Raw genomic sequence first — 27,915 nt, forward strand, 5'->3', positions numbered from 1 at the left:
CGAACGACAACTCTAATCAAGACCACTAGGGGCTCTACAAGCTCTTTGACTTCCGTTCAACACAGTAAAAAATGGCGGTGCCCTGGTCATGTGTGTGTGCACAAGGAAAGACGATTAAGCCAACAAACAAGTTCATTGGTTGAAAAGGTTATTGTTTACATGAGTATTTTTCATTTGCCTTTGAAAATGATACGATTTTCACTATATGCGTTGCCTGACGTTAGCGACTTTCTCCGAATTTCTGAAAAAGAGCGAAATGTAAATTATATGACCACATCGATCACAGGTGTTCGTTTCTAATATAAGTATAAGTATAATACTGGGTCAAGGTCTATAACTCGGCCGGCCATATAACACTACCCAATTTCAGAAAAAGTATGATTATTAACCAACCGTATAGGATATAATAATACGAATACTCTCAATCGACAGCCAGATAATTTATCTTTATTTTCGGTCACACTTAATAACGACAACAAACGACAAGAAACGACAACAAACGACAACACGTTAAATACAAGGAAAGGTTAGTGACAACACAAGATATGTTATTCAGTACATTAAAATGAATATTTCTACCAAGTTTTATGAAGATTGGTGCAAAAATGAAGGAATTAGAGCGATTTTAATATTCTGAAATCGGCCGCTGGTCAACGATAAATCGAGTGACAAGAGGTTTGCCGTGACGGTATACCGACAACACGTTGTAACATCGAAAATGTTTTAAAAACCTAACGACAACAGAAGATGTGTTATTTGTCATACTATAATGCATCTATGTACAAAATTTCATTAAGATTGGAATAAAAATGAAGACTTTACCCCTGTTTTAATGTTACGAGATCGGCGACTGGTCAGATTTATATCGCGAGTGTGTATGTTCAGCATTACCGACAACACATCATAGCATTAAAAAATTAGAAAAACCTAACGACAACATAAGATATGTTGTTTGTCATACCATAATGCATCTCTGTACAAAAATTCATTAAGATTGGAATAAAAATACCGGAGTAATGACGATTTCAAATATGAAGAGACGCAGAGTGTATACATGTGTGTAAGCCAAGCTTACATGTAGAGATCTAGATCCGACCGACAACACAAATAATTTTACGAAATTACGCAGTAATGTTACCGCAAATAATAATATATGTAACCTATATCTAAAGAAAGTAATTCATGTCAATTGTAATGACTATTGATGAAGATTTGAATGAGTAATGGTCATTGAAACGTCTACGACGGCTTGCATATAGTATACATAGAAGAAGCACACACGTGTGTATATTATCAGAGTGATTACAGTTCGCGATTGTATTTATTGTTATGTAAACATATGGTGTGTATATATACTTCCCATATGTTATCTTAAGAAATACATTATTATATGTTTTTTTTATTGTACATTTTTGTATAAAATATTTGCGTATATTTTCGGGAGCATGAATGAACGACAAAGAAAAAGCGCCGATAATGTCGTCTATCTTTGGCGAGGATGGACTGATCAATTTGGATACTATCAAAGAATTTGATTCAGTATCAAGCAAAATCGACAATATGTATGGTGAACGTATGGGTACATATTGGTCTGAAAAAACTACCAACTATCCGGCGCAGGGTGGTTGAGGCCCGAGTACGATGCCCCCATATACCCAAAGGCTGGAAAAACAACAATTGCGAATCAATGAATGACATCATAAAGCTTGTTGGTGACTGGAAAATTTCGAAAAACGATTAGAGCACATACAAAACACGCAGTACAACCACGAGCGCAGATCGCGTCACGGAATAGGAGAGTACGAATTAGCTCCGCATGCGCAACATTTAAAAATAAGTTCAGTATTTTGGAGAACACTGCCAAAGACAAAGACAACGACAACGGAACGTGCACAAGTTTTTAAAACTTGTGAAGCAGAAAAAGGAACTTATATCTTCCACTAATGGAATGCTAACTATTACAAAAACATCAGCCATCGCGAAAAAACCGGATACACGAAAACGTGTACGTGGAAATGAACAGAATCGCACGGTCCGTCTAAACAGAAAAAATGTCTTAGCGAAATCTTGTGTGCCCGCAGAACGGGGTTCAAGATAAGTTAGACTTTAAACGATAAGTTTGCGAAATTATCAGTTGGACATTTTACGATATGTTTGCGAAATATCTTGTGTGCCCGCAAGACGGGATTCAAGATGTTTTAACAGTTAAAATTCGTTGACCTTCTAATACTTTTCAAATGAATTACACGTATGTATGTGTCAGTAAAAATCATTCAATAAATAAAATGTGTAAGTTCAGTAATAAAAAGTGTTAAATAAACGTAATATTTGTAAGCTTCCCGAAATTAAAACTTACGATACGCAAGTGAAATCTTGTGTGCCCGCAAGACGGGATTCAAGATATTTAAACTTAATCTTTCAAATAAAACGTATTAAATAAAGTTACCGCGTTAATAAAAAAAGTGAATTAATATAAAAATATTTACGCAGCTAAAAATACACACACACAAAAAAAAACTTACGTGACGCTACCCAATTTGGAACGCTACCCAAAATGAAACACTTTTAAAATATGTGATACAGAATTTTCAGTTTGCAATCTAAACTAACAATAACAGTCCTGAACAAAAACTAAGGTGCTGACTATTTTGTGACAATTTTCTTTCCAGTTGCTTATTATCTGTGTTTAAAAATAATGAAATTTTGAAAAACTCCGGGAAACGACGTCGTGCGACACCCCTAAAAACACCATATATTTTAAAATGAGAAAATAAATGCTGAATGGAATATTTTTGAAAGACATGTGCCCTGAATAAACTAAAATATGTTTGAACTTTCTTTAAATGAATTCAAACATTTTTTTTCATGCCTGGACAATTATTAATCAAACTTTAATTATTTAGGAGGTGTTCCATTTTGGGTACTCAAATCTGCTGAAACACAGGGCTGACAAGTAAACAAACCATGAAATTATTAATAAAAGCATCTATTTGTGGAATGTTAAGAAAAAAATCTGGATTCAACCACATGTAAGAAATTTTTTACAATTATCTTCAAAAGTGTTCGTGTATTGAGTATGGCCTAGAGTTCTACACCGACTATAATGTTGTTTACACAATAATGGCTTAGACAAACAGTATCGAGACCCTATGCACTCGTACACACGCGTGTACAGGGCGGCGTGTGTGAGTCGTCGATCTGTTGTCGGTAGTAAACCTGACCAGTCGCCGATCTCGTAACATTAAAACAGGTATAAAGTCTTCTTTTTTTTCCAATCTTAATGAAATTTTGTACATAGATGCATTATAGTATGACAAATAAAATATCTTCTGTTGTCGTTAGGTTTTTAAAACATTTTCGATGTTACAACGTGTTGTCGGTATACCGTCACGGCAAACCTCTTGTCACTCGATTTATCGTTGACCAGCGGCCGATTTCAGAATATTAAAATCGCTCTAATTCCTTCATTTTTGCTCCAATCTTCATAAAACTTGGTAGAAATATTCATTTTAATGTACTGAATGACATATCTTGTGTTGTCACTAACTTTTCCTTGTATTTAACGTGTTGTCGTTTGTTGTCGTTTGTTGTCGTTTGTTGTCGTTATTAAGTGTGACCCTTTATTTTGGTATATGATACAATATATAGGTAGCAGTGTACAGTAGATTTGAAAAATTCAGCAAAATAATGTGCAGGCTTTAATCATGTACACACATCTTTTTAACCTTAAATAACACCTATATAAAAGTATATATATTTTTAATCTACACAACATTTGCAATTGTCATGCAGAGTTCATTTTTGGAGAGGTCTGCATTTTGTTGTTTTGTGAGCCTGTAAAAACCATGGTAACCAATTTTTTTTCTTTGAAAAATTGCTAAAAATTGGCATTTTCAACCCAAAATTACACCCCCTAGGTATATCATAGGTATATTATTAAACTTTTGAGCAATCTTACCTCGTACCGCGGCTATCAATTTCTGCTGCTACAGAATTGAGTTTTTCCATCTTAGACGCACATTCGGATACCCTCTAAATCATTAATCTCAAACCCATTTTGGGGAATTTCTTTATGCAAATGTGAAGCCTACATATAAGTCTCTAGATTGAATTCACCAATTTTAGCACATATACATTTTTTAATTTTTCATGCATATAATAAAACAGGGGCTTTCTGCTTAATAAAAATCTCACCCATGGCCATTCGGTCTAACTGTACACTGCTACCTTATACAGCATGTTTTGTATTTTACAGTTTTCCGAAAACCCAAATTATGTCTAAACAAGGTTGTGACGAACAAAATGACCTATCCGGCTACTGTGTATCTCTAATAGTCACCGAGTAATGCCAATTTCCCCATAAGGTATATTTTCACCCGTGTTCCTCCAATACAAGTAACAAGGGGAGGTAATTTGAAAAAATGAAAGTTAAATAACAATGCTGTTTTCTGAAATAAAATTATTCTGAAAATTTGATATGGTATTTGGAGTTTCTCTCTATGCAGAAAAGTGAAAAATACTGGGTTGCTATGAAATCTGACCCTGTTCTGTGACGTCATAGTTACCATGACGTCATAATAATGGTGATGTCATCATTATATGTGGAAATGACGTCATAAATACTTAGTGTTATTATTTCTGACAATACAAATCCTATTCTGATTTACCTTAGCACTAAATGCACTTATTCTGATAGATAAATCTTAACATGACATTCAAAATGTCATAATTTCCTGCATATTACATCAAAATATTGTGATCCCACCCTTGAAATACAGAACTTTACATGTAATCATATAAAACTGTACGTTATTCCCATTTTATTGAAAAAAAGCCCCTTTTCCCTCTTATCTTAAGATAATGGCAATAATTGACAATACCGGCTTAGCCGAACACTCATTCTAGTACAAAAAATACATATTATAGCCTTAACTAGATGTATATGAAAATTGAGAAATCAATGAAAAAAATCCCAAAATTAGCACTTTTGCTGTAAATTTCCATGGATACCAGGTAATTAGCAGAGCAAAATTAATTAGAATTCATATCAAATGGACTGAGAGACACCCGGTTAGCTGTTTTCAGCTTGCTGTTCAAGTGTAAAATGATTAATCAATTAACAGTCAAGCATATCATACCATACCTAGGTAGCAAATTACAGAATGGCAAACTGAGCCAATTACATCCCTTTAGTTGTAACAAATGAAAAATATATGTATTTACACAGTTTCAAACTGTTTTATTGTGTTTTCTAAGATAAATGAATGAAAATTAAGCAAAATCAATTATAATCAAGGTCATTTTTCAAAAATTGATAATTTCAGGCCCTTATAAGGTAGCAGTGTACAGTAGATTTGAAAAATTCAGCAAAATAATGTGCAGGCTTTAATCATGTACACACATCTTTTTAACCTTAAATAACACCTATATAAAAGTATATATATTTTTAATCTACACAACATTTGCAATTGTCATGCAGAGTTCATTTTTGGAGAGGTCTGCATTTTGTTGTTTTGTGAGCCTGTAAAAACCATGGTAACCAATTTTTTTTCTTTGAAAAATTGCTAAAAATTGGCATTTTCAACCCAAAATTACACCCCCTCTACTAGAAATTTTTTTCTTGAATACAGTTTAAAACCAAGCATCACTGTCGTGATAGCGGAACTGAGCCTATTTCGACATAGGTATATTATTAAACTTTTGAGCAATCTTACCTCGTACCGCGGCTATCAATTTCTGCTGCTACAGAATTGAGTTTTTCCATCTTAGACGCACATTCGGATACCCTCTAAATCATTAATCTCAAACCCATTTTGGGGAATTTCTTTATGCAAATGTGAAGCCTACATATAAGTCTCTAGATTGAATTCACCAATTTTAGCACATATACATTTTTTAATTTTTCATGCATATAATAAAACAGGGGCTTTCTGCTTAATAAAAATCTCACCCATGGCCATTCGGTCTAACTGTACACTGCTACCATATCATGCCGTATAAATGTCACTAGGTATCCAAAAATATCGGAAAACAGCCAGATTTCAACTGGTCGGACACTGTGGTGTCCTCCGATGAACACGCCAGGGCTCTAATGGGTAGCTCAAAAACCACTGCATGTCAACACTTCAGCGTCATAAGAATGAAAGTTTGGTAGAAAACAAACTTACCGGTTAGTAAATCCCTGGATAAATACCATCCATTTGCCTAGCGTAGGCCTTTGAAATTTCCGATTGAAAAAAATTATGTCTCTAGCCGCCATGTAAGTATGTGTGCAGTAGATTTGTTTTGTCGGCGTTGATTGGCTCTCGAAAATTAATTGACCAATCAACGCCGAGAAAACAAATGTACTACACACATATCAACATGACGGCTAGAGACACACATTTTTTCAATCGGAAATTTCAAAAGGCTGTATTGCGCAAATGGATGGTACATAGATAAACACTAACATACCGGTAAGTTTGTTTTTTTACCAAACTTTAATTCCTATGAAGCTGAAGTGTTGACATGCAGTGGTTTTTGAACTACCCATTAGAGCCCTAGCGTGTTTATCGGAGGACACCACAGTGTTCGACCAGTTGAAATCTGGCTGTTTTCCGATGTTTCTGGATACCTAGTGACATTTATACGGCATGATATATATTGTATCATATACCAAAATAAAGATAAATTATCTGGCTGTCGATTGAGAGTATTTCTATTATTATATCCTATACGGTTGGATAATAATCATACTTTTTCTGAAATTTGGTAGTGTTATATGGCCGGCCGAGTTATAGACCTTGACCCAGTATTATACTTATACTTATATTAGAAACGAACACCTGTGCATCGATCACATGTGTTGCTGTCAAAAAGTGAGTGACACAGTCGCAGGTGCCCGTGTTTAGCATGTACTCTAGACCTAATGCATAAATAATGCTTGAAGAGAAACTGTTATATTTTATCACATAAGTTAGTAGAATCCGGATACCTGTGTGATTGTTGACTGAATACAGCAGATATAGACTTATCAGTTAGGCCTAGAGACATTTTCTAATAATTTGTGGCCTATATTTTACCACAAGAGTTTGACGTTCTGTCAATGATATGTAGTAATATGACTGAAGGCAAGGCCTTAAAGTGAATAGTCGGGCAAAGAAAACCAGTCTAAATGCGTTCATTGGCCTTCCAAAAGTTCTCACATATTAATAGGACGGTCAAGATCTGCTTAGTTTCACAGTTCTGACCATTAAAGTAAAGTAAAGATGAAAGCATTGAAAGCGAGGCTGCGTGGAAATGTAACCACAGACGTTAGTGAGCCGGGAGGACGTTTTAGAATTCCCATACTTTAAATTAATTTTTTCGTACGCAGACAGATTTTGACGGGAGATTTTATTTTTCTATTTCATAAGAAATAATACTGGATACATTCACACCATTTTCACCAACTTTAGCCATCCTTGCCCGACTGTTCACTTTAAAGGGCGCAGCCAGATGTTTTAATATGAATCATGCACGGCATAGGAAGAGCGAAGCTCTATTTGTTTGTTATTTTCTATTTCATGTAGGAGACATAATTTAGAAATAAAAGGACACACTTTAAACTTTAGAAGTAAATGATGTAATAATTGTCTAGCATAAACTCAAAGAAATGAACTCAAAGTTTCGGATTTCTCTGTGTCCACTAAAGGCCTGGAGTGCGGCGTATGGGAATCCTATGATTTCGCGCCATTTGTTGACGTTATGTGACGTCATGATTCTTGGTGCTCATCTTCGCCTTGGTGGATATTTTGACTGTTCTATAGCTTTTGATTTCCAAAGTGTTATTATTCTTATTCAAAAAATAATAAAAAATGTTTAATTACTCCTGTTTTGCATTTGTATTAGTTAAATATATATTTACTGGGGAGAGCAGTACCGGAGCAACGCACAACCTCCCCATATGTATGAAAAAATGGCGGCTGCAAACTGAAGCCGTTAGCGTGTAGGATTGAATTTTTTCGTGTATCTGTTTCCTTAGAAGTGCTTCGCACTTCAAAGGGCTGCGCCCTTATAAATATATATAAAAATACCCCTATATACTAGGCCTATTTTTTAGAGCGAGCGTACTCTCGCCCTATTGTTTTCCTTGTCGGGTGTGGAGTTCGTATACATCAGCTATGCGCAGGTTCCAAATGCGCACATGATACCGGAAGTCACTATCTTATACTGTTTAATAGATTTCGCTGTGATTTAGAGACACTAACCTTTCAAATATAAGAGATATCTATCAGCGATGTTCTTCTGTAAATTAACAACAGTGTCATTAAACAGTGCTAAACACATTCATTTTCTGTAAACTTCAAGCGTTGTATCATACAAACTCTTGCATCGGTCACAATATTCTAAGCATCTGATCGACTTTGGAAACCTGTTGGTGCTTTCGGGTTGATATTAAGAAAGCCTTCAAGAAAAACAGAAGCATAAAAAGAGCAAGTTGTACATAAAGTGTTATGTTAGATGCAGTCATTGATCCTTTGGCTGCAGTCGGTAGAGCCATTGGTTGATCACGCCGGAGACTAGAGATACACCTTTGTAGCGAAAGAGATAAAATACACATGTGATAACTTTTCAATAGTGTATTTTTTCTGCTACAACAGTAGCTAGCCAGAGACCTGTGTTCAACTCCTGGTGGAGGCACAAAACAGGAATCCAAATATGTTTTTCTCCTGTTCAGAAAAACAAAAAGGGTGGAAATGCAAACATCTATTAGGTGGTCACATTCTGATGACTTTTAGTTTTACACTCTCTGTATGATCAGTTCAAATGCATTTTCTCTGGGATTCTTATGCATTATAGATCAATAAACCGAAAACAGCATTTTCCCACAGCATTCATTTGTACCAGTGGCTATGTTATGATATGATATATGGGTGTGAAATGACTATATGTATACAATAGTGACTTCTCCAATCCTTGCAAACTGTTCTATCTCCAGAAATTTACTGTCAAGAAATATGGAAGTATAGTAATTTGACGAGTCAATTTGAGAGGTAACCAAAATGAAATGTTGTCCGATCCTCTGTGAAGCAAAGTGAGAATTAGGATCTGTATTTTAAGTAGATTGGATGACAGGTTCCAGCTGACTGCACTTCAGTTTGTGAGAATGATACTCCTATATGTCATGAAATGTTTGTACTGAAGAAGTGTCAATGGTTCTGCTAGCTACAGTTGTTGAAGAAAAGATCTCACACTTTTGATGATTAAGTCACTTTTTACAGAAGTGTAATATACTTTCTACTACAATAGCTATGGTTCAGTTGGTTGAAACTTGGTTCTACATTAATGTTATATTTTTAATATGTTAACATCTTCTCTAATTCCATGTTAATGACTACTTATGATTTTCTATGACATTGAATGCTTGATCATTTAAATACCGGGTATTACATGCATTTTTCAGGAGCTAATCGTGATCAGATGAAAGAGAGACCAATACTTATACACAATAATTATGGCAAGTTCAGGAAATGGTGATGGTGCAGACAAAAGTACAAATGTGGAAGAGGATGTTGACGAAGATTTCATGTTGTCCATGGACCAATGGGATGTCGTGGACGAAGCGTCGGGGTCAGAGGACGGAGACCAGGTAACGGAGGAGATGCTTAATGAAACAGGTGAAACAGTTGACAAGGAATTACCTGAAAATGATGTCCAACTAAATGAAAATGACTCCAATGGTGTGACTGAAAAACCCACAAACAATGAAAATACAGCTGATATTGATACTGATGATGTGAATTTATTAGAGGATGATGTTGTTGATGTTAATGATGTTTTACTGATCACAGAAGATGCTACAACTACTTATGTTGAGAATAAGGGAATAGAGGAGAAAAACAGTAATGATGAAGATTATGCAACTACTACAGCGGAAGGTTCAAAAGGTAAAAAAAAAGAACATCCTATGTGTCATATATGACAGAGATCAAAACATGTAATAATCTTGTGTGTAATAGTAAAATTTTTCTAACAGTTATATCACCTCATTTGATCTATTAAAGAGTCTGCATGATATACACACATATATATATTATACATGATACAGATGATATACATGTGCCGGTATGCCATATCTAACAATATAAGCACCAAGTTAGTTCGCCTACAAAGAAGTTTGAATTTCAGATTATACATTTGTGTAACATTATATTCCATAAATTATTTAAAGATTACAGTCAATGTGTATAATTCCTATGTTTTGTAATCATGTTTGCTTTATGTGTATAATGCTTTTGTACATTGTATTTTCAGAATCCAGTGAATCATCAGTGTTGGTATCAAACTTTAGCCTGTGGCCTAATTTTACTGTAACTATACAGAATCCCAGCGAGGAAGCTGAAAAAGATGGACAGACAGATTCTTTAAATGCATTTACTGGAGTACCATCCAATAATGAGACCTCAGAAAACATGGAGGGTATTACTACATCTACGAATAGCAATATTCAGGACAAAAACAAAGATATGGAGGGGGAAAAGGTCACTTCGACAACCGAAAATAAAACAAATGTTTTTAAGACAAATGAATCGATTGATGAAAAGAACACGTCTCACGATGATATTCCAGAGAAAGACAATGCTATAGATAATCTGATGTCTGAAGTTATGGAAATTTGTAATGAAGGTAATGAGGATGATGATGAAAAAGGTACTGACAGACCTAAAGAAACTGAGAAAACAACTGAACCGTTTGGAGAGAATATGGAAGATAGAAGTTTGACAAAAGAAGATCAGATATTAATTGGAGTTGAGGATGAGAAAGAAGGTTCTTCAGATGGTTCTCAGGTAGTGAGTGAAACAGTAATAAAGAACACTGAAAATACTGACTCGCAGATAGAAACTGATGTAGAAGTGAATGCTTCTCAGGTTGATGTAAATGAGGAACATCAACAGACTAAAGATGAGGGAAAACATATTGCCATGGAGACGGAAAATAAAAATATTGAGGACAAATCTGAAGTGAAAGACATTGAAACAAATGTGGAGAAAAAGGGAGACATAGATGATGAGAACCAAGAACCTGAAGAAACGGAGGATGCAGATGAAGAGGCTGAAGAGAATGCTGATGAAGATGAGGAAGTTGTAGAAGGAGAGGAAGACTTGTTGGAGGAAGAAACTATTGAGGATGATGAAGATGTGATCGAAGAAGAGGAGGAGGATATGGATATAGGTGAAAACGGACAAAAAGAAGTGAACAAAGCGGAGGATTCAAAAGCTGTTGTTGAAACTGTAAATGTAGATACTGCTAAAGAAGAACAAGCAAAAGATAAAGTCATGAAAGCCATACCAAAAGTACAAGTGAAAGCTCGTACCAACGCTGCTGTACATGTTGGTGCAGATGGCAAAGCTCTAGCTAAAACTGCTGTTAAAGCCGAAACCAAGGTGCCTGTTAAGGCGGAGGCAACCCATGCAATCTCCAGCACTCAAGTTTTAGGTTAGTCTTTATATGATATTGTCATCTTGACAGGCGAAGCTTGTCTTTCTCAGAAATAATGCTATACATGTATATGGATATTGACAATTAATTACCTGGATCAGACTGGTACAGCTGTATTAAGCTTATATTAAATTTGACCTGTATTTTCATATTGGATCAATAGTAACAGGGGAGAAGAAAAGAAGGAAAATTTGTCAATTGACGTACATGTATTGATAAAATTGCTGGTACTGAAGTTTACTATATAGACCAATAATTTCAATTTTAACAAGGTCTTTAGTTATACAAGCTGTGTTATTTAGGCAGTACATTGATATGTTTTTATTGCCAACACGACTTGCTTGGTGAATATACTCATTATTGTCCGATTCTTTGTTCCAGATTTGAAGATGAGCTGTGTAACTGTGAGTGATCTCGGGTCAAGAGATATGATTCTTATTCTTCAAAATGCCCTACACTTCAATGTAGACTTCCCCGGCCAGCCTAACAGTGTTAAAGGGATAGGGTAAGTTATATCCAGGTATAATACATTGATAATTATTTCTTCTGTGTATTCATATTAATTAGTTCACAAAAGGTAACTCCAACCTGGTGCAACCACACAATTGTATCATATTTACATGTTATCATGAAAGAATCCATATTTTATGTGAAACATACTTGACATATTTTGCATTTTCTGTGTAAATTGGAGGGGATGTTAGATACCAGTATTGACCTCTTTGTGGATCAATATATGATCATAAGACCCTGTGTAATTACAGCACTGTTACTGCGACAGTCTCTCTGGATAAGCGACACACAAGTCTCAAGTATTTGATGAAGAGCTTAGCCGGTCTTTACTTTGAGGGAGTGGAGTTTCCAGACATGAGGCAAAAATACTTGGAGTGCATTGGTAAGACTTAAAAAGATTGTAAAAGAAAGAGTACTTCTTACTGCTTGTAAATTGATAAATTGAGAGTAGAGGAGATGAATAAGATAAGTGATATACCAGATACACTCAAAATGTATGGCATAATTGTAAGCTACATTACATGTATATAGATAATGCTGTCAGAATTAAATTGGCATTGCAGTGTAAAATTCCATTTTGCAAGCTAAACATACTTTTATTTAAGACAATTTGGTCATTTGATATATCAAGCTTTATTTAAAAGTGCAAAAATTTGGTCATTTGATATGAAGCTTTATTTAAAAGAGTGCACTTTGGTTATTTCATAAGTATCCTTTTCAAACGATAATATCAAATGAAAGCTGAAAAATGATTAAATGAAGTCTCCTCTTCCTTTTCAGCCAAGGAATGCAGAGGAATGAACCTACAAGGTAAAGCTTGACCAATGACTAGCTATATCTCTGTATTGTCTGTAGACTGGCTGGCACCAGGTCTATATTGTAAACTGTGGACAGGTGGACACAGTTTTAACATACATACCAGGCTTTCATAACCTTGTTGATGAAGTGTTTCGATCACTTTGATATTTTATTATACATATCGGTTACTGTAAATATGGATTTACTTGCGGTATAAAATTTTTCACATGTTTCACTTTCATTATGTCTCCATGAATATATCAAAGCTGTGTGATTTTCTTAACCTGAAATCATCAAGATTACAATGTTTATGGTATAATCTGTTAAACATTGGAAGGATCCAGTGTTCTCAACCTACTTTTGAATTACAGTAAAACATCGTTATAATGAACACACTTACAAGTTACAAAAAACTTGTATTTATAATAATATTTAAGTTAATACAATTATTTGAACGAACTATGGTGATAACAAGTAATTTCCTTGCTTCCCTGAGATTCATTATAACTGTGTTCTACTGTATATCAACCCTGTTGGACTATGTTATACCTTTGTTGATGATGTACATGATCTGTCGACAACCCCCATGGACTTTGTCACTTTGTGTTCCAGGAAAAGTTTACATTAGATTTACATACCTGACCAAAGGCATGGAAAATCTTATGTAAAAAATTAGTGAAAGCACACTTGTTTTCCAGTTTAATGCATGCTATGTAAAAAAATAATATAGATAATTAAAAGTTTTTTTTATAGGAGTCTGTTTCAGGGGAAACAACTCTTGTTAAAAAAAAAAGAAAAAAAAAGTGAGAAAGAAAAAACAATAGGATTTGGTATTGTATCTTGTTGGAAACCTATTGTGAGGACTGTGCTTTGTGATATTGTGACCAGTGCTGTGATAATGTAGTGGTAATATGGTGATATCAGTGGAATTATATTGTGGATCTTCACAGTGAATGAAATGGAAGCTTACTTTTATTTCAGGTTTTCATGTTGTTTTGATAAACAACTTGGACTGTTAATGTCAAGGGTGACACGTTTGTCCAGAACCCATTCTGTATTTACTTATCATTCACAGGTATACATCCAAAGCAATATTCTCTATTTGCTTATCAACTTCCAAAATACTCATCACGGGAAAAACTCAAAAAATGTTTCCCTAACTGCAAAAGATGCTTCCTATCATATTCCCGGAGAGGTATTGGGTAAGTTATTATGTTGTTGGAGTAGAAGGTCATAAGGTAAGTAAGATTCTATTGTGATTATAGCTATTGTTATAAGAAAATGTTTTGACATGGGTCAAAACAGTAAAATGTATGTCAAATCATTTACTTGCATGTAGTTTTGAATTTGTATGAGAATTTGTCTCGTGATTGTATCCCATTCTACATGAAGTAAGGTTTGATACAGAGGATTGTACAAACCACATGGACTGTTGTATCCTGTTACCCTGATTACTTAATGGGACTTTTGTACAGAGAATTACCCTGATTACTTAATGGGACTTTTGTACAGAGAAGTGTTTGGGGAGGAACCTGGTGAATGTGATCAATATAGTGTTGTAATCATCAAACTTTAAATAAAGGGGACAAGCAACTTCTCATTGACAGATTAAACATGGTTAGTCATGCACTGTTTATTTGTATCTTTAAACATTATCAATGTATAAACTTATCATTTTTATGTTGCTATGTGTTTCTCCTTTGTACAAGCTTCAGAATAACATTTAGATGACTCGTGATTGTCTGTATGTTGTCCTGTTGTCGGACTTTGCTTGGAAATGATGTGAAGAACTCTGTGAAATCTACATGTTTGTTTACAGATGGGCTGTACTACAGTTCAAGACAAAAGAGGAGCCCCTGAGGATCCTACAGGCTACTGGCGGGGAAATAACTCTAACGAGGAAGGCACTGCCCACCATTCTTAGTATTGTCTCTCCACGTTCTACAGGTATCAGTATAGTTCTGTATTGTTTTTATTTGATGTCCCATTAAAAGCCAGGGCTCAGTTTCATGAACATTCCTTAACTAAGAATTCCTTAACTTAATATCTTCCACAGAAAAGCATTACAAAAGTTAAAGGAAAAATCTTAAATTAAGGGCCTTCCTTAACTGTGTAATGCTTGAATTCATATGGAGAAATTTAAGTTTAAAAATTCCTTAAATTTAAGGAATTTTCGTGAAACTGGGCCAATGGTCATTTGAACACATGCTAGTATAGGGGCTAGGTGAAGAAAAGCCAGAGTACCCAAAGAAAAACTACCAAATTGTGATTAGTGCAAATGTACCTTGCAAATGCCTCAGTCGTAACTGAGTGGTGGAGGGCTAGTGGTAGTGTTGAAACACCTTAACCACTCAGCCTCCGCAGCCTCTATTAATATACACTAGAATCTGAAAACACTATTGTGTTTTGAGATTGTTTCAAAATATTGCTTTGCCTGTTAGATTTAATGGACTGACCTGTTTCCCCATATGCTAACGTGTTTTGTGATTGTCTTATCGGTAAATTTTGTTCACTTCAGAGGAGCTTACCTGTCCAGATTTTAGAGCATGGTTTTCTGACCTGAGGTTCAACCCTGGTAAGTTATAGTTTGATTTAAAGAAAAAAAACTCTGTCATTGAAAAGGGTGAAGACTACAGATTTGTTTCGTGTCTGTCCTTCCTTCCATCCTTCCATCCTTCAGTCACTTTGATCTACATCTATGTTAGTCTAGGGCTAATACTCAGGTAATGTTTATATGGACTGGACTCTCCTTAACTATATAAGACACTTGAATATACATGGTATATGGATCCATCTTATCCCTATATTATTTGCCCTCCTCTACATTTAGAATATAACTTATAGTCATTCAATTTTTAGCTCTTCTACTTCTGAAAGATCTTCTGTCTATTAGCTGGAAGATCTTATACTTCCCTTCTGAATGGAATCCATCTTTTGCTTGTTTTATGCATGGCTGTTAACTCACTCATCCCAGAAATTTCATAATGGACTGGTCTTGTCTTGATTTAGAAGAGTCTAAATGTGTCTTCAGGGGTGAATGAGTTACCATATTTGCCGTATTTAGTGCCCCTTTTTAAGTGCCCTGGGCACTAATTACAGCAAATACAGTACTATTATATTTTGATAATACATGCTGATGGTAGGGGTGGTCTTTACCTAATTGCATCTATCATATTAATGTCTGTTTTTCAGGAGGGAGAGGTTGGGGACCAAAATTAGAGAAAGAAACCCTGAAAGAAAATGTTACAAAAGAAGTGGTAAAGGAAACTATTCACAAAGAAAAATTGACAGCAAAAGAGAAACTAGCTCTAAAAAAGCATGAAATAAAAGGAAAATCATCTCCAACAAAGCCAGAAATAAAAGGCAAACCAGCTCCAACAATGGTGAAAACATCTACAATGAAGCAAGAAACAAGAGGCAAACAAGCTCCAACAAAAGTGAAATCATCTCCAAAGAAGCAAGTAACAAAAGGAAAAGGGAAGCTAGCTCCATCGAAGCAGGAAACAAAAGGGAAACCATCTCCAACAAAACAAGCAAACAAGGCACAAGGAAAGGCTAAAATTCAACAAAAAACCAAGGTAGAGATCAAACAAGTTAAGGCTGCTGCTCCGCAACTCAAAGCTGCTGTTCCTCAAACAACAACATTACCTACTATAATTGTCTCTGAAAGAAAGGCAATTCAGTTTAATGTTCCCCCAAGTGTACGATGTCTGAAATCTGTACCTACCGTCCAAAGTCAGGTAGCATCAGTCTCCAATGCTCAAGGTCATGTGTCATCCAACATAGAAATTCAGACAACATCAGCTTCAACTAAAGATCAAACAGCTGTATCTCAGATTCAGAGTGTTACAACATCTAAAGTTCAAGGTCAGATAACTTCCCAAGCCAAGGTTCAAGGCCAGACTGCAGACAAAGTGTCAGATGGTGTAAAAAAAGAAGATACTGGAGTTTCTGTTGCCCAGATTCAAGATAAGGAAAAATCAGAAGCACAACAATCAGAACAAGGTGAACCTGGGGCTTGCCCACAGTCAGAGATTAGCCAGGATGTGATAAGTGCTTCGGTTCAAAATCTTCAAACAAAAGAAACTGAAGACAAACCAGCTGAGTCTGAAACATCTGATCAAATGATAACAGAGGAAGATTCTAATGCTAAAGAAAATATCACTCAGAGTCAGCAGGCTAAAGAACACCAGACTGAGGAGAAAACAGAGTCTGAGAAAAATGAACCTGTTTTTGCTGATGTGATGAATACAAGTGATGAAAAGGATGGTGTTCCTCCTGATACAAAGATGGAGGATGTACAGAATCCCGCACAGGACAAAGGTCAGGGTGACAATGGAGAGGATGTAGAACAAGTAGATATGGAGGATGTTATCGATGTTGATTTAAACAGAGACAAAGATGAAAAGGAGGAGGTTGTGGAACTTGAGAAAGAAGATGAAGAGATGCAGGAAGATGATGAAGAGGATGATGAAGAAGCTGTTGAGCAAGATGTAGAGGATGAGGTTGCAGAAGAGGATATTGAAGTTATTGATGTTGATGCAGATGAAGATGAGGAAGTTGAAGAGGAAGACAAAGAAGTTGATGTTGAGGAAGTTGAAGAGGAGGAAGATGAAGACGAGGGAGATGAGGAAGTTGAAGAAGAGGGAGATGAAGAAGTTGTGGAAGTTGATGAAGAAGAAGATGAAACTGAAGAAGTTATTGAAGAAGAACCAGATGCTGCGGAAGATGAAGCTGAGGAAGACAAAGATGTTGTTGAAGTTGTTGTAGAAGAAGACGATGTAGCAGAAGTTTTAGAAGAGAATGTAGTGAAGACTGAAGATCAGAATATTACTGGAGAAAATGAGGATGGAGTAAAAAAGAAGGACTCAAATGATTCACCAGAACAAAAGGACAAGGATATGGGAAAAACAACATCTAAGAAAGGGAGACAAGCTGCTTCAGTTGCAAAGAAATCTACTGTTCAAAAGAAAGCTAACATTGCTTCAGGTAAAGTAAAAGCATCGCCAGTGAAAAGTCCACTGAAGAAGCAAGTTTCCAGGAAAGCAAAGCCAGGATTGAGCAAAGGTGAAGGTGACATGTATGACAATGTGTCACCCTACGACAGCATATCTCCTTATGATAGTATCTCAAGTGATTCGGAACATGATGGTCTTAACAAGAAGGAATCGCCTAGAAAGAAGAAAACAGCAGCGACAGCAGATATGCAGTTAGACAATGACAGTATCTCCAGCGACTCGCTTCCGGGGGAGGAAAACAAGAAGAGCGGTAAAGGGGGATGGGATTACATGCGGGGAGTGTGGGACTCTGTAAGTGGTGAGTCTGTGACCAGTGCTAATAGTGATCTTAGTGACATCAGCTCCAAGGACAGCAAGGACAAGAGGAACAGCAAGGGAAAGAAAGGAAAATCTGATGATGATTGGGAGAATGACTTGCTCAGTAATGTATCTGATGCAGGTGAGTTACTGGATAATGTATTCCAAGCTACTGTTATAACATCATTTTCACATGTGATTGAATTTCATGTTATTTTTGAGGGATGTGAAGTCGCATGAATAAATCATCACAAAAATGTGTTAACTTCCTCTTCAATTATAATTTATAGAGCGTTTTTTCAATAAATTGCAATATTAAATCCCTACGAAATGAGATTCACACTGCTATGAAAATAAGTTTTCATTATTAAAAAACTGAGAAAAATTGTTTAAATTAAAAAAAAATATGGGAAATGTTGTTGAAACAAATCTGGGATATTATTCTGTAGAATTATTTACAATTCTATAAAATTCCACCTCTGTGTTTCTGAGCTTTCAAGCTGTTGCACATCGGAGTTGCTTTTTGCACAAGGGTTTAGATTTTTTGATAGGTTTCCTATAGAATGCCTTCAATCATATTTTCTCTAGCTTTGTCGTTTTTCTTTCTTTTCTAGAGAGCGAAGGTCGTCGACGTGTGATGACACATAAGGTAAGTGTAGAAAAATGTTACTTTTGTGTAACAAAATGACATTTCTGTCTGAACAGAACGAATGACTGAGCTCCTGGCACCATATTGTTCATCTCAATTTTGACATATGTTGTAAAAACAGAAGTGCAGCAAAGCAGAGATGTTCCCACAACATCTGTCATTTTTTTGTGAAATAAAAAGTTTGAAAGGAATGAAAGCTGATAGAATACACATGTAGAACAAATTATTTTTGTATTGTGGTTTTGAAAGGGAAAATATGTTGTTACAGCAGTCTTTTTTCATTGAAATACTTTTAAGTTCTTTTAATTCTGTTTTTGCCTGCAGGAGCTGTCCAGCAAACTCCACTCAGCTCTTTCCGATGAAAAGTAAGTTTACATAACAATGATAATACTTAGCATTGATGTCACTAGTTTTAGCTCACCTGGCCCCAAAGGATCTGAAGCTTCCTTGGGTGAACAGGAACCAATTTTGTATTACAAGGTGCATGAGGGCAGGGCCAAATAGGGGAAAATATAACAAATTCTTAAAAATCCTTCTTCTTCTGTAGGAATGAAGAGATCAAGTTCTAATGTAGTCTGAAGCTTCTTTGGGTGAAGGGAACCAATTTAGTATAAACGGTGGGTCTGGTCCCCCAGGGTCCTTAGGGGCGGGGCCAATAAGGGAAGTATAGCAAATTCTTTAAAATCCTTCTTCTTCAGAAATGAAGGGATTTTGTTCTTATTTAGTCTAAAGCTTCCTTGTGTGAAGGTAACCAATTTTGTGTAAACGGTGGATCCGATTCTCCAGGGGTCTGCTGGGCAGGGCCAAATTGGGGAAATAGGGGAAATATAGCAAATTCTTTAAAATCCTTCTTCTATCGGAATGAAGGGATTTTGTTCTAATTTGGTTGGAAGCTTTCTGGGGTGAAGGGAACCAATTTTGTATAAATAAACGGTGGTTCTGGTCTCCCAGGGGCCCAAGGGGCAGGGCCCAATGGGGGAAAAGCAAAGTCTTTAAAATTCTCTGTAGAATCTAATTTCAAGATTAAAATCTAAAGCCTTGGAGTTGGTAGCTTGTGTTTTTAGCCTGAAACAGGTGAAAGATACTGGCCCAATGGGCCTCTTGTTTAATTTCATATCCTGATGAAAAAAAAAAAAAAAAATAGTGACATCAATGCTTATAATAACATTTTCCAGATTACTTGATAAAATAAAACACATTTAAACGTACAACTCAATTGATTTTCCAAGAGACTTATTTTTTCAAATCATTATGCAAGGATGATGTCTATAGTGTAATGTCACACAGTGTTGAGGTTTCGTGCCATTCTTAGAGGTATGAGGAAAAATTAAACATATGTATAAAAATTGCCTTTCACATACTACAATACATACGGTAGTATATTGATAATAAAAGAAAGATGGTGAAATAAAGAGAAGACAACCAATCTGTGACGTTATTTTTTTTCGCTGCTAGTCACTTGGACTAGTATACATTTAAATTGTACCAGTCCGACTATTTTATCACTAGTCCAAATTAAATATACAGCCATTGAGGCGTTTTGCTCCAGTACTTCAGTGAAAATAACAATAAACTCTACCTCATCTGTTTGTGTTTGGTTGTTATAGGTACAAACAGAATGACAATAAACCCTACCTCATCAGTTTGTGTTTGGTTGTTATAGGTACAAACAGAATGACAATAAACCCTACCTCATCTGTTTGTGTTTGGTTGTTATAGGTACAAACAGAATGACAATAAACCTTACCTCATCTGTTTGTGTTTGGTTGTTATAGGTACAAACAGAATGACAATGCCATGGTAGCCCTACTTAAGTCTGCCCTGGATGTGGTAGTTCAGAGCAGGGACAGGTAAGCCATTTCATTATAAACTAGTGTTGTTTGCTGTTAAGCGGGCGCCTTCTTCATTAAGTAAAATAGCAACAATGGGGAAAAAACGGCTCAAGTACATAAAAAAAAATTGAATATTAAATTGGGATATTTGCTTTTAAACAATATTACACTGGCAACAGCTGCTTTCCTTTAAACTCAAAACAAAGAGGCTTAATATACATACATGTATGTATCAATGAAATGTGTAGTAAAGTAACTCTTATGCCTTTGCTATGAAATATTCTTTTATCCTGTTTTGATAGATGCACGAAGGGACATTTCTAGATTTGAATGCGGTCATTAACATTATTGTCCAGACAAATTGGAAAATTTAAAAAATATCTTTGAGTGGACACATTTCAATGCATCATTTGAATGTGATTCTTTCCATGAATGGGACTAATTAATGTATCACATGATACCCGATAACATTTGTGTGGAACTAGTATCTCCAGTGGTGATGGACCGTAACTCTTTATAATCTTTCCGCTGAAATGACGTTTGTCATCTTTTAACACTGTTCCATCACCTTTAGAAACAAACGATGTCAGGTATCACATGGTATGTGAATCAGTCTCATTAGTAACTGTCACATGCTTTTTACTAATCTATTGTCTTTCAGACACAGCCCATCACCACCTCCTAAAGCCAGCCGAGTGCGAGGTGCCTCCCCCAGGAGAACCGATACCTATCACAAATACAAACACTCACCTTCTCCAGATCCCTTCAAAAGACGTAAAGCTGCTTCACCAGTGAGAGGCCGCCAGTCGAGGTCCAGATCTCCAATGAAATATAGAAGATCATTTACTCCATTACGATCCCTTAGCTCACACTCACCTACTAGACATCAGGACTCTTTACACAGACGTGATTCTCTCTCCCCACAGAGACATTCGCGGGGTAACTTATCTCCTCGCAGGTCATTTAGGTCACCCCTCAGAGATGTCTATGGTGGCAGGAGGTCATCCTTTTCCCCTGTTCGTGACAACAGATACAGACAAAGGAGTAGAGAGGTCTCTCCATATCGTGGGGCTAACAGGCTGTCACCAGTATCCGTCTCTCCAGTTAGAGATCGGTACGGTCGGCGCTCATTCTCTCCAAGTAATTCAGATTATAGCAGATCTATGCATGATAGAGGAGGGCAGTACAGACGGAGGTCTCCTTCCCCTCACAGGGACTTCACTGCGCGTAGAAGGTCTATTTCTCCAGCACGTGGTACTTATAACAGACAACAGTCCTCATCACCAGATAGGACAACGTCCTACAGGAGGACAAGAGGTTCAGTTTCCCCCATCACTAGGGAATATAACCATGGTCGACGACCACTATCACCAGATGACAGGCATGGCAGATATAATCGGCGGTCGCCATCACCGGGTGTTAGAGGCTATGACCGGGGAAGACGATCGCCGTCTGATGAATCAAGGAGATATAACCAGAACAGAAGATCACCATTCTCAGGTGCACGGGGATATGACCAGAGCAGACGATTGTCATCTCCAGATTCAAGGAGTTATGACCAGAGCAGAAGATCGCCCTCCCCACGGACAAGGGGCTATGACCGAAACAGGCGGTCCTTGTCATCAGTCAGTCGCGACTCTTATGATCAAATCAGTCGCAGTTCAAGGTCACCAGACAGCAGGTCATATGTAAAATATGCAGGGTCATTGTCCGATATAAGTCAGCAGTCAGTTTCCAGAAGTTTGAGTCCTATTTCCTCAAGGTCAAGGTCAATGTCTCCTAATGTGAAACGAAAACATCCATATGATGACTATGCAGATCAAGATGCCAAGAAAGCAAAGTTGGATCAGCCAACAGGTAAGAATTGTACTAGAATATGTGTCTTATTATATGCTTGCATCAACCAAACCATTGAAATAGTGCTATCATACTTCAACAGAATAGTTATGGCTCAAAAAGAACTTAAAAATTGTAAATAGAACTTTACAAGTGAAACTATAAAACAAGACACTTTATTTTTGTTCAGAAATGTTGCACCAGGTACAATGATTTAGCATTACATTCACAATGTACATCTTCTTGACATTCAATGAAAAAATCATAGTAAAGAAATAATTAGAATTAAGATCCTCTTGGATACCAACTGTTGTGATATGTGCCCTGCTAATGTGTTTCATTTCCATCAGCAGGGGCTGTCTATACAGTTGGTTACAATGTGCCCCAGTCTGGTTCAGTTGTGGCAGCCACTTTCTACCCTGGTACAGGTTAGTATGATAAGCTTTTTAGTATCATATTCAGGAGTCGGTCAATGTCTGCACAGTAATTCGCACTATACCTATAACTTTTTACTGAATTTTGAAATGTGTTAATCAGTATTGTGAGATGTACCACAATGCTTCTAGTATTGGATATAAATTCATGAAGTAGTTTTGGTTTGTGATAAAATGAGAATCTATGACATTACTAGTAACCATAATAGATTAACTACACATGACCAACTGGACTTCTTACACCCGGTCCACCCCAACTGCGAATGATAAATATTATGAAGTTCCTTACCGTCAATCGATTGATTTGTAACACCGCGAGAAATTCTGTACCGTGTAGCGATAAACGCTAACACTCTACCGACACAACGTGGCTATTTTTAGACTCGAGTACTGTCGCCAAATCCACAGGTAAATCGCGGGGCGCTCTGGCTACATCAGCTATACCAAACACAATCGTAAATGTTACAAATACCGTAAAATCTTGTGTTACTTACACACCAGTGTACTTTGCACATGTATTTTTTCTTATGGCTTTAAATACTGAAAAAAATCTACTATCGGTATATTTTGCGCATTCAAATTTTGGGGAAAACGATGTCCGGGGAACCACAAATTCAGTGTTATAAAGGTGGTAATTTCATTGCAAAACATTCACAATAAATGCTTGACAACTTGCACAAAAAGTGTTGTATTTAGAAGAAATAACATAATATAATTGCACTGTGCTTGTTTTCTTTTATTGGCCACCGTAACTGAAACAGTGAAATATATCTTGCAGAACATGTCAAAAACATTGGCAGTCCGCCGTATTCGATCCGTACACATGTCAATGTCTGGAGATATTACACATGAATAGTTATCAGAACTATTTGAAAATATTATAATTTAGTTACTTTAATATTACCACAATAAGTTTTAAGTGTGTTTGAGATCATTAACAAACTTTAAAGAGCATTCCGATAGCATTTACGTTGGCTTGCAATCTGTACGGCACCAGATCCAAGCTGATGGCTAATTATATATAACAGTACGGTTAAAATGCCACTAACCTTCTAGCTTGTCAGTTTTGCTGTAATAATATTACAAACCACTTATTGAAAATCCTAAATATAGGACAGTTTAGGACTCGTCTTATAAATCCCACGTGTGTTTTGACTTTTTGCACACGGCCTGCAGCCGGGACATGTTATGGCGGTTCCCTACGTAATGAGCATAGCTAGATCTATAAGGAGTTTCATATGCAGTTTTACTAGAAATATGAAGATTTGTTAAAATATCTAAAATAAAGAAATACTAGTCAAGTGAATTTTTATGCAATTTGAAGAATATTTGTTTTGTTTTTAAGTAGATACAGACGCATTGTTGATGATATATAGATCGGTTAAGCTAACTAGCCATTCAGTTTCGTTAAGCTGGATGAGAGGCCCGAGCGTAGCATCCAGTACCAGTTTACCTGTGGATTTGGCGACAGTACTCGAGTCTAAAAATAGCCACGTTGTGTCGGTAGAGTATTAGCGTTTATCGCTACACGGTACAGAATTTCTCGCTGTGTTACAAATCAATCGATTGACGGTAAGGAACTTCATAATATTTATCATTCGCAGTTGGGGTGGACCGGGTGTAAGATGTTTCAAATTGCTCTGTTGTTCAAAAAGTGTCAATATCAATCTAGTGAAGTCCAGATCTAAGTCCCTTGTTCTATTGAAAGATTGTATGAATTTCTGTTTGTGTATTTTGACCTTATTTGGTACATAAAATTGTTGTTTATGTTGCTAGGCTACCAGCAGACAGCTACAGTATACTCTCATCATCCTACAATGTCAGCCACAGCTCCAGGACAGTACGCAGCTCCGTACCAGCCACCACTTGTCCCACCTCCGACGATGATGACCCAGTCCGCTCCTCCATACATATATTCACAGCCACCGGTACCTTACGTGGGTGCCCAGCCACCTCCAACCATGATGCCCCCACAACTACAGCCTCCTCCGATGTATATGTCACTACCACAGTCCACATCATACGCACAGCAACCACAAGTGACTGTAACAACCAAGAAGGCAGTGCAGCCACAACGCCGTCAACTTATCCCTGTACCAGAACAAGGAAACCAGGCTTTGTCGTCGACGTTAACGACAAAAGCTGTAGGAATAGTAGACCCACCCAGACGAGTGCTCTTTGTTGGTGATAGTCTAATTCACCAGCTGAGCAATGACTTTGTTGGTCAGAAACAAAACTTGAACCTACATCAGCGTGAATTCCAAATTCACTGTGTTGGCAAATTAGGAGGAAAAGTTAGTGATATGGAGCCTCCTGCACTGAATCATACCATGAATGAAATTCAACCACATAATGTGTTTATACAGTGTGGGGGCGACGACTTAGACTCGCCAAACTTTACACAGATAATGACATGCCTTCCTACACAACTCGTGTCTATTGCTCAAAGACTAGTGGACAGTTTTGGTGTTGTTTGTGTTGGGATAATGCAGATTCTGCCGCGACAGACCACCAAACATGTTGACTGTGACACATATAACAAAGGGGCCAACCAGGTGAACTGTAGCATCAAGGCTCTGTGTAAAAGCAATAAGAATCTCTTTTTCTGGAACCACAAAAATCTGAAAAGCAGTGATGTAGTTAGTATTGGTAAGTTAGGCAGTGATGGTATTCGTCTGACAGAAGCAGGAATGGTCAAGTATTTCCGTTCAGTCAGGGGCGTGACACTTTTTGTGGGTCGTGGATCAAAGAAAAGTCTGCAGTGAGGAAAACATGTTTTAATAGTTTGGACACTAAATCAGAAGTCAAAATGAAAGACTATTTTGCTTGTAATTGAAAAATTTATGCAGTACTGTTTTGCCACCTGCATATCTCTGGATCAATATCTATGTAGGCGATAGTGTCAGGTGTGTCCAAACAAATTTCCACACAGATTTTTCGGTAAATTTGAATCGATTTACTCCAAATTTATTAACTCATTTTCATCATAAACATAGAATTTAGTAGTATTTTAGAAACTACATGTAAATAGATATAAGAATTAATTCTAATTGAGATATGTTTGGTTGATTTCTTAAAATTTTCTTCAGGCTAAGAAGTATAGGTTTTACAAATTCTTTGTTACATAACTAGTAGATGTTATCTTAACCTCTAATGAGGGCGATATTGAATATATTGTACTAGTCCTGGAAATGCTATGTGTAAGCATGTGTAGACAATTGCTTGTTGTCAAACAAAAATCTTTACATATGTTTATTGTATTGAAAGTATTATTTGTGATACCTGGTAGTTGCAGAGGAAAAATATGAAATTTATTTCAATTACTGAAAATGTTGCATATGGTCTATTTCTAAATTCCCTAAATTGTGAAATCAGTATGAATGGCTAAAATGTTAAAGAATATGAACATGAATCTTGTGCCCTAATGTTTTTAGGGCGAGCAAACCCTCGCCCTATTGTTTTCCTTGTCGGGTGTGGAGTCTGTGTACATCAGCTATGCCCAGGTTCCAACTGCGCACGTGATACCGGAAGTCACTGTCTTATATCGTTTAATAGATTTCGCCGTGATTTAGTGACACAAACCTTTCAAAAATAAGAGATAACTATTAGCAATTTCCTCTGTAAATTAATAACAGCGACATCTGATCGACTTTGGAAACCTCCGGAACAATATGATGCGAATCAAGTTTATGTAGTTAATAAAAGAAAGTGACGAAACAGATAACTTTTAGTACCGGCCAAAGACATTTACAGTGTTACTCAGCAGATTATATTTGATTTATTTCACATCATCCTTGGTCCTAGGTAATGAGCGATAGTGCTACGTACGTACACCTGTTGCAGAAGATGATTTCATATAGTATAGGCTTGTGAGTATATATGTATATCTGCGGGTTATTTATAAATTAGGTGTTACAGTTTTGTATGTGTAAAATATCTCGCGGCAGAAGCCTTATGCATGTACATGCATATCATTCTGGAAAATAAGGTTTTAGGAAGTAGTTAACGAGCACTTAATGTCTAACAGACATATTTCTAGTCATATATATATAATGTAGCATGACTTATTTTACAGTTATAAACAAGTATTTTTGTATCAAACTACAACAAATAAGTCCATTGGATATTTTATTGCTACAAGACTATTTGCTCATGTTAATTAAATAATAGACCTGTATGGGAGAAAAATTGGAGACAATTACAAAATATTGTATTATACAAACTGTTCAAATTTGTATATATGTGTACCCGATCTGTTTATGGTACAACATCAGTGAGTGATTTGTTAAATCTTTGATGTGTTAATGATTGGTACTGATATGTTGTTGGGTTATAGCCGATGTGAAATGTTGTAATCATGGAGTAAAAGGTATGAAAGGGGAAAAACAAATACTGTACAAAACATGAATGTGCAATGAATAAAAATACTTCAAAAAGTTGTTGATGTCCGAGTTGGGTTGTAACGTGTAACAAATCGCTTCAATTTATCACGATGCTATTTTGTATGCAACTTAGATTATCAATAGTTATGGTCATTTAAGTGTATATATATAGATTATTAGGTCATCCTGACCCTTTGGGTCAGATGACCTAATAATCTATATATATACACTTAAATGACCACTTAAATGACCTATTGTCATCATGCACCGTCCGTCGTGGTGCGCCGTGAGCCGTGCGCCGTCCATAAACTTTTCATTCAAACGACTTCTTCTCAATAACCGGAAGGCCCAGGGTACTCATATTTGGCCTGTAGGTTGCTGGGATGAAGGGCTACCAAGTTTGTTCAAATGAATGACCTTGACCTTCATTCAAGGTCAAAGGGGTTAAAAAGGCTAAAATCTTTAAACGACTTCTTCTCAAGAACCAGAAGGCACGAGTACTGATATTGGGCCTATGATATGCTGGGATGAAGGGCTACCAAGTTTGTTCAAATGAATGACCTTGACCTTCATTCAAGGTCAAAGGGGTCAAAAACGCTAAAATCTTTAAAAGACTTCTTCTCAAAAACCAGAAGGCCCAGGGTACTGATATTGGGCCTGTAGAATGCTGGGATGAAGGGCTACCAAGTTTGTTCA

The 27,915-nt window shown here is 36.5% G+C and overlaps 1 protein-coding gene across 3 annotated transcripts; it reads left to right on the forward strand.

Annotated features, from left to right (window-relative positions):
* Positions 1-27,276, forward strand: LOC138322900 (serine/arginine repetitive matrix protein 2-like). Of its 3 annotated transcripts, none has more exons than XM_069267111.1 (16): positions 1-147; positions 9,425-9,908; positions 10,276-11,457; positions 11,842-11,965; positions 12,225-12,355; positions 12,754-12,783; positions 13,847-13,973; positions 14,591-14,718; positions 15,290-15,346; positions 15,964-18,228; positions 18,701-18,735; positions 19,060-19,100; positions 20,511-20,585; positions 21,229-22,424; positions 22,754-22,831; positions 24,614-27,276. In XM_069267111.1, exons 2-16 carry the CDS (start codon positions 9,476-9,478, stop codon positions 25,600-25,602), a joined length of 6,891 nt encoding a protein of 2,296 aa, XP_069123212.1. In that variant the 5' UTR covers positions 1-147; positions 9,425-9,475; the 3' UTR covers positions 25,603-27,276. The 3 variants fall into 3 exon arrangements, with proteins under 3 accessions (XP_069123212.1, XP_069123214.1, XP_069123213.1); XM_069267113.1 differs by having other exon boundaries at positions 22,757-22,831; XM_069267112.1 differs by lacking the exon at positions 1-147 and adding an exon at positions 6,839-6,857.
* The last annotated feature ends 639 nt before the right edge of the window (positions 27,277-27,915 follow it).

Source organism: Argopecten irradians, chromosome 5 (genome assembly GCF_041381155.1).
Source record: "Argopecten irradians isolate NY chromosome 5, Ai_NY, whole genome shotgun sequence".
NCBI lineage: Eukaryota > Metazoa > Mollusca > Bivalvia > Pectinida > Pectinidae > Argopecten > Argopecten irradians.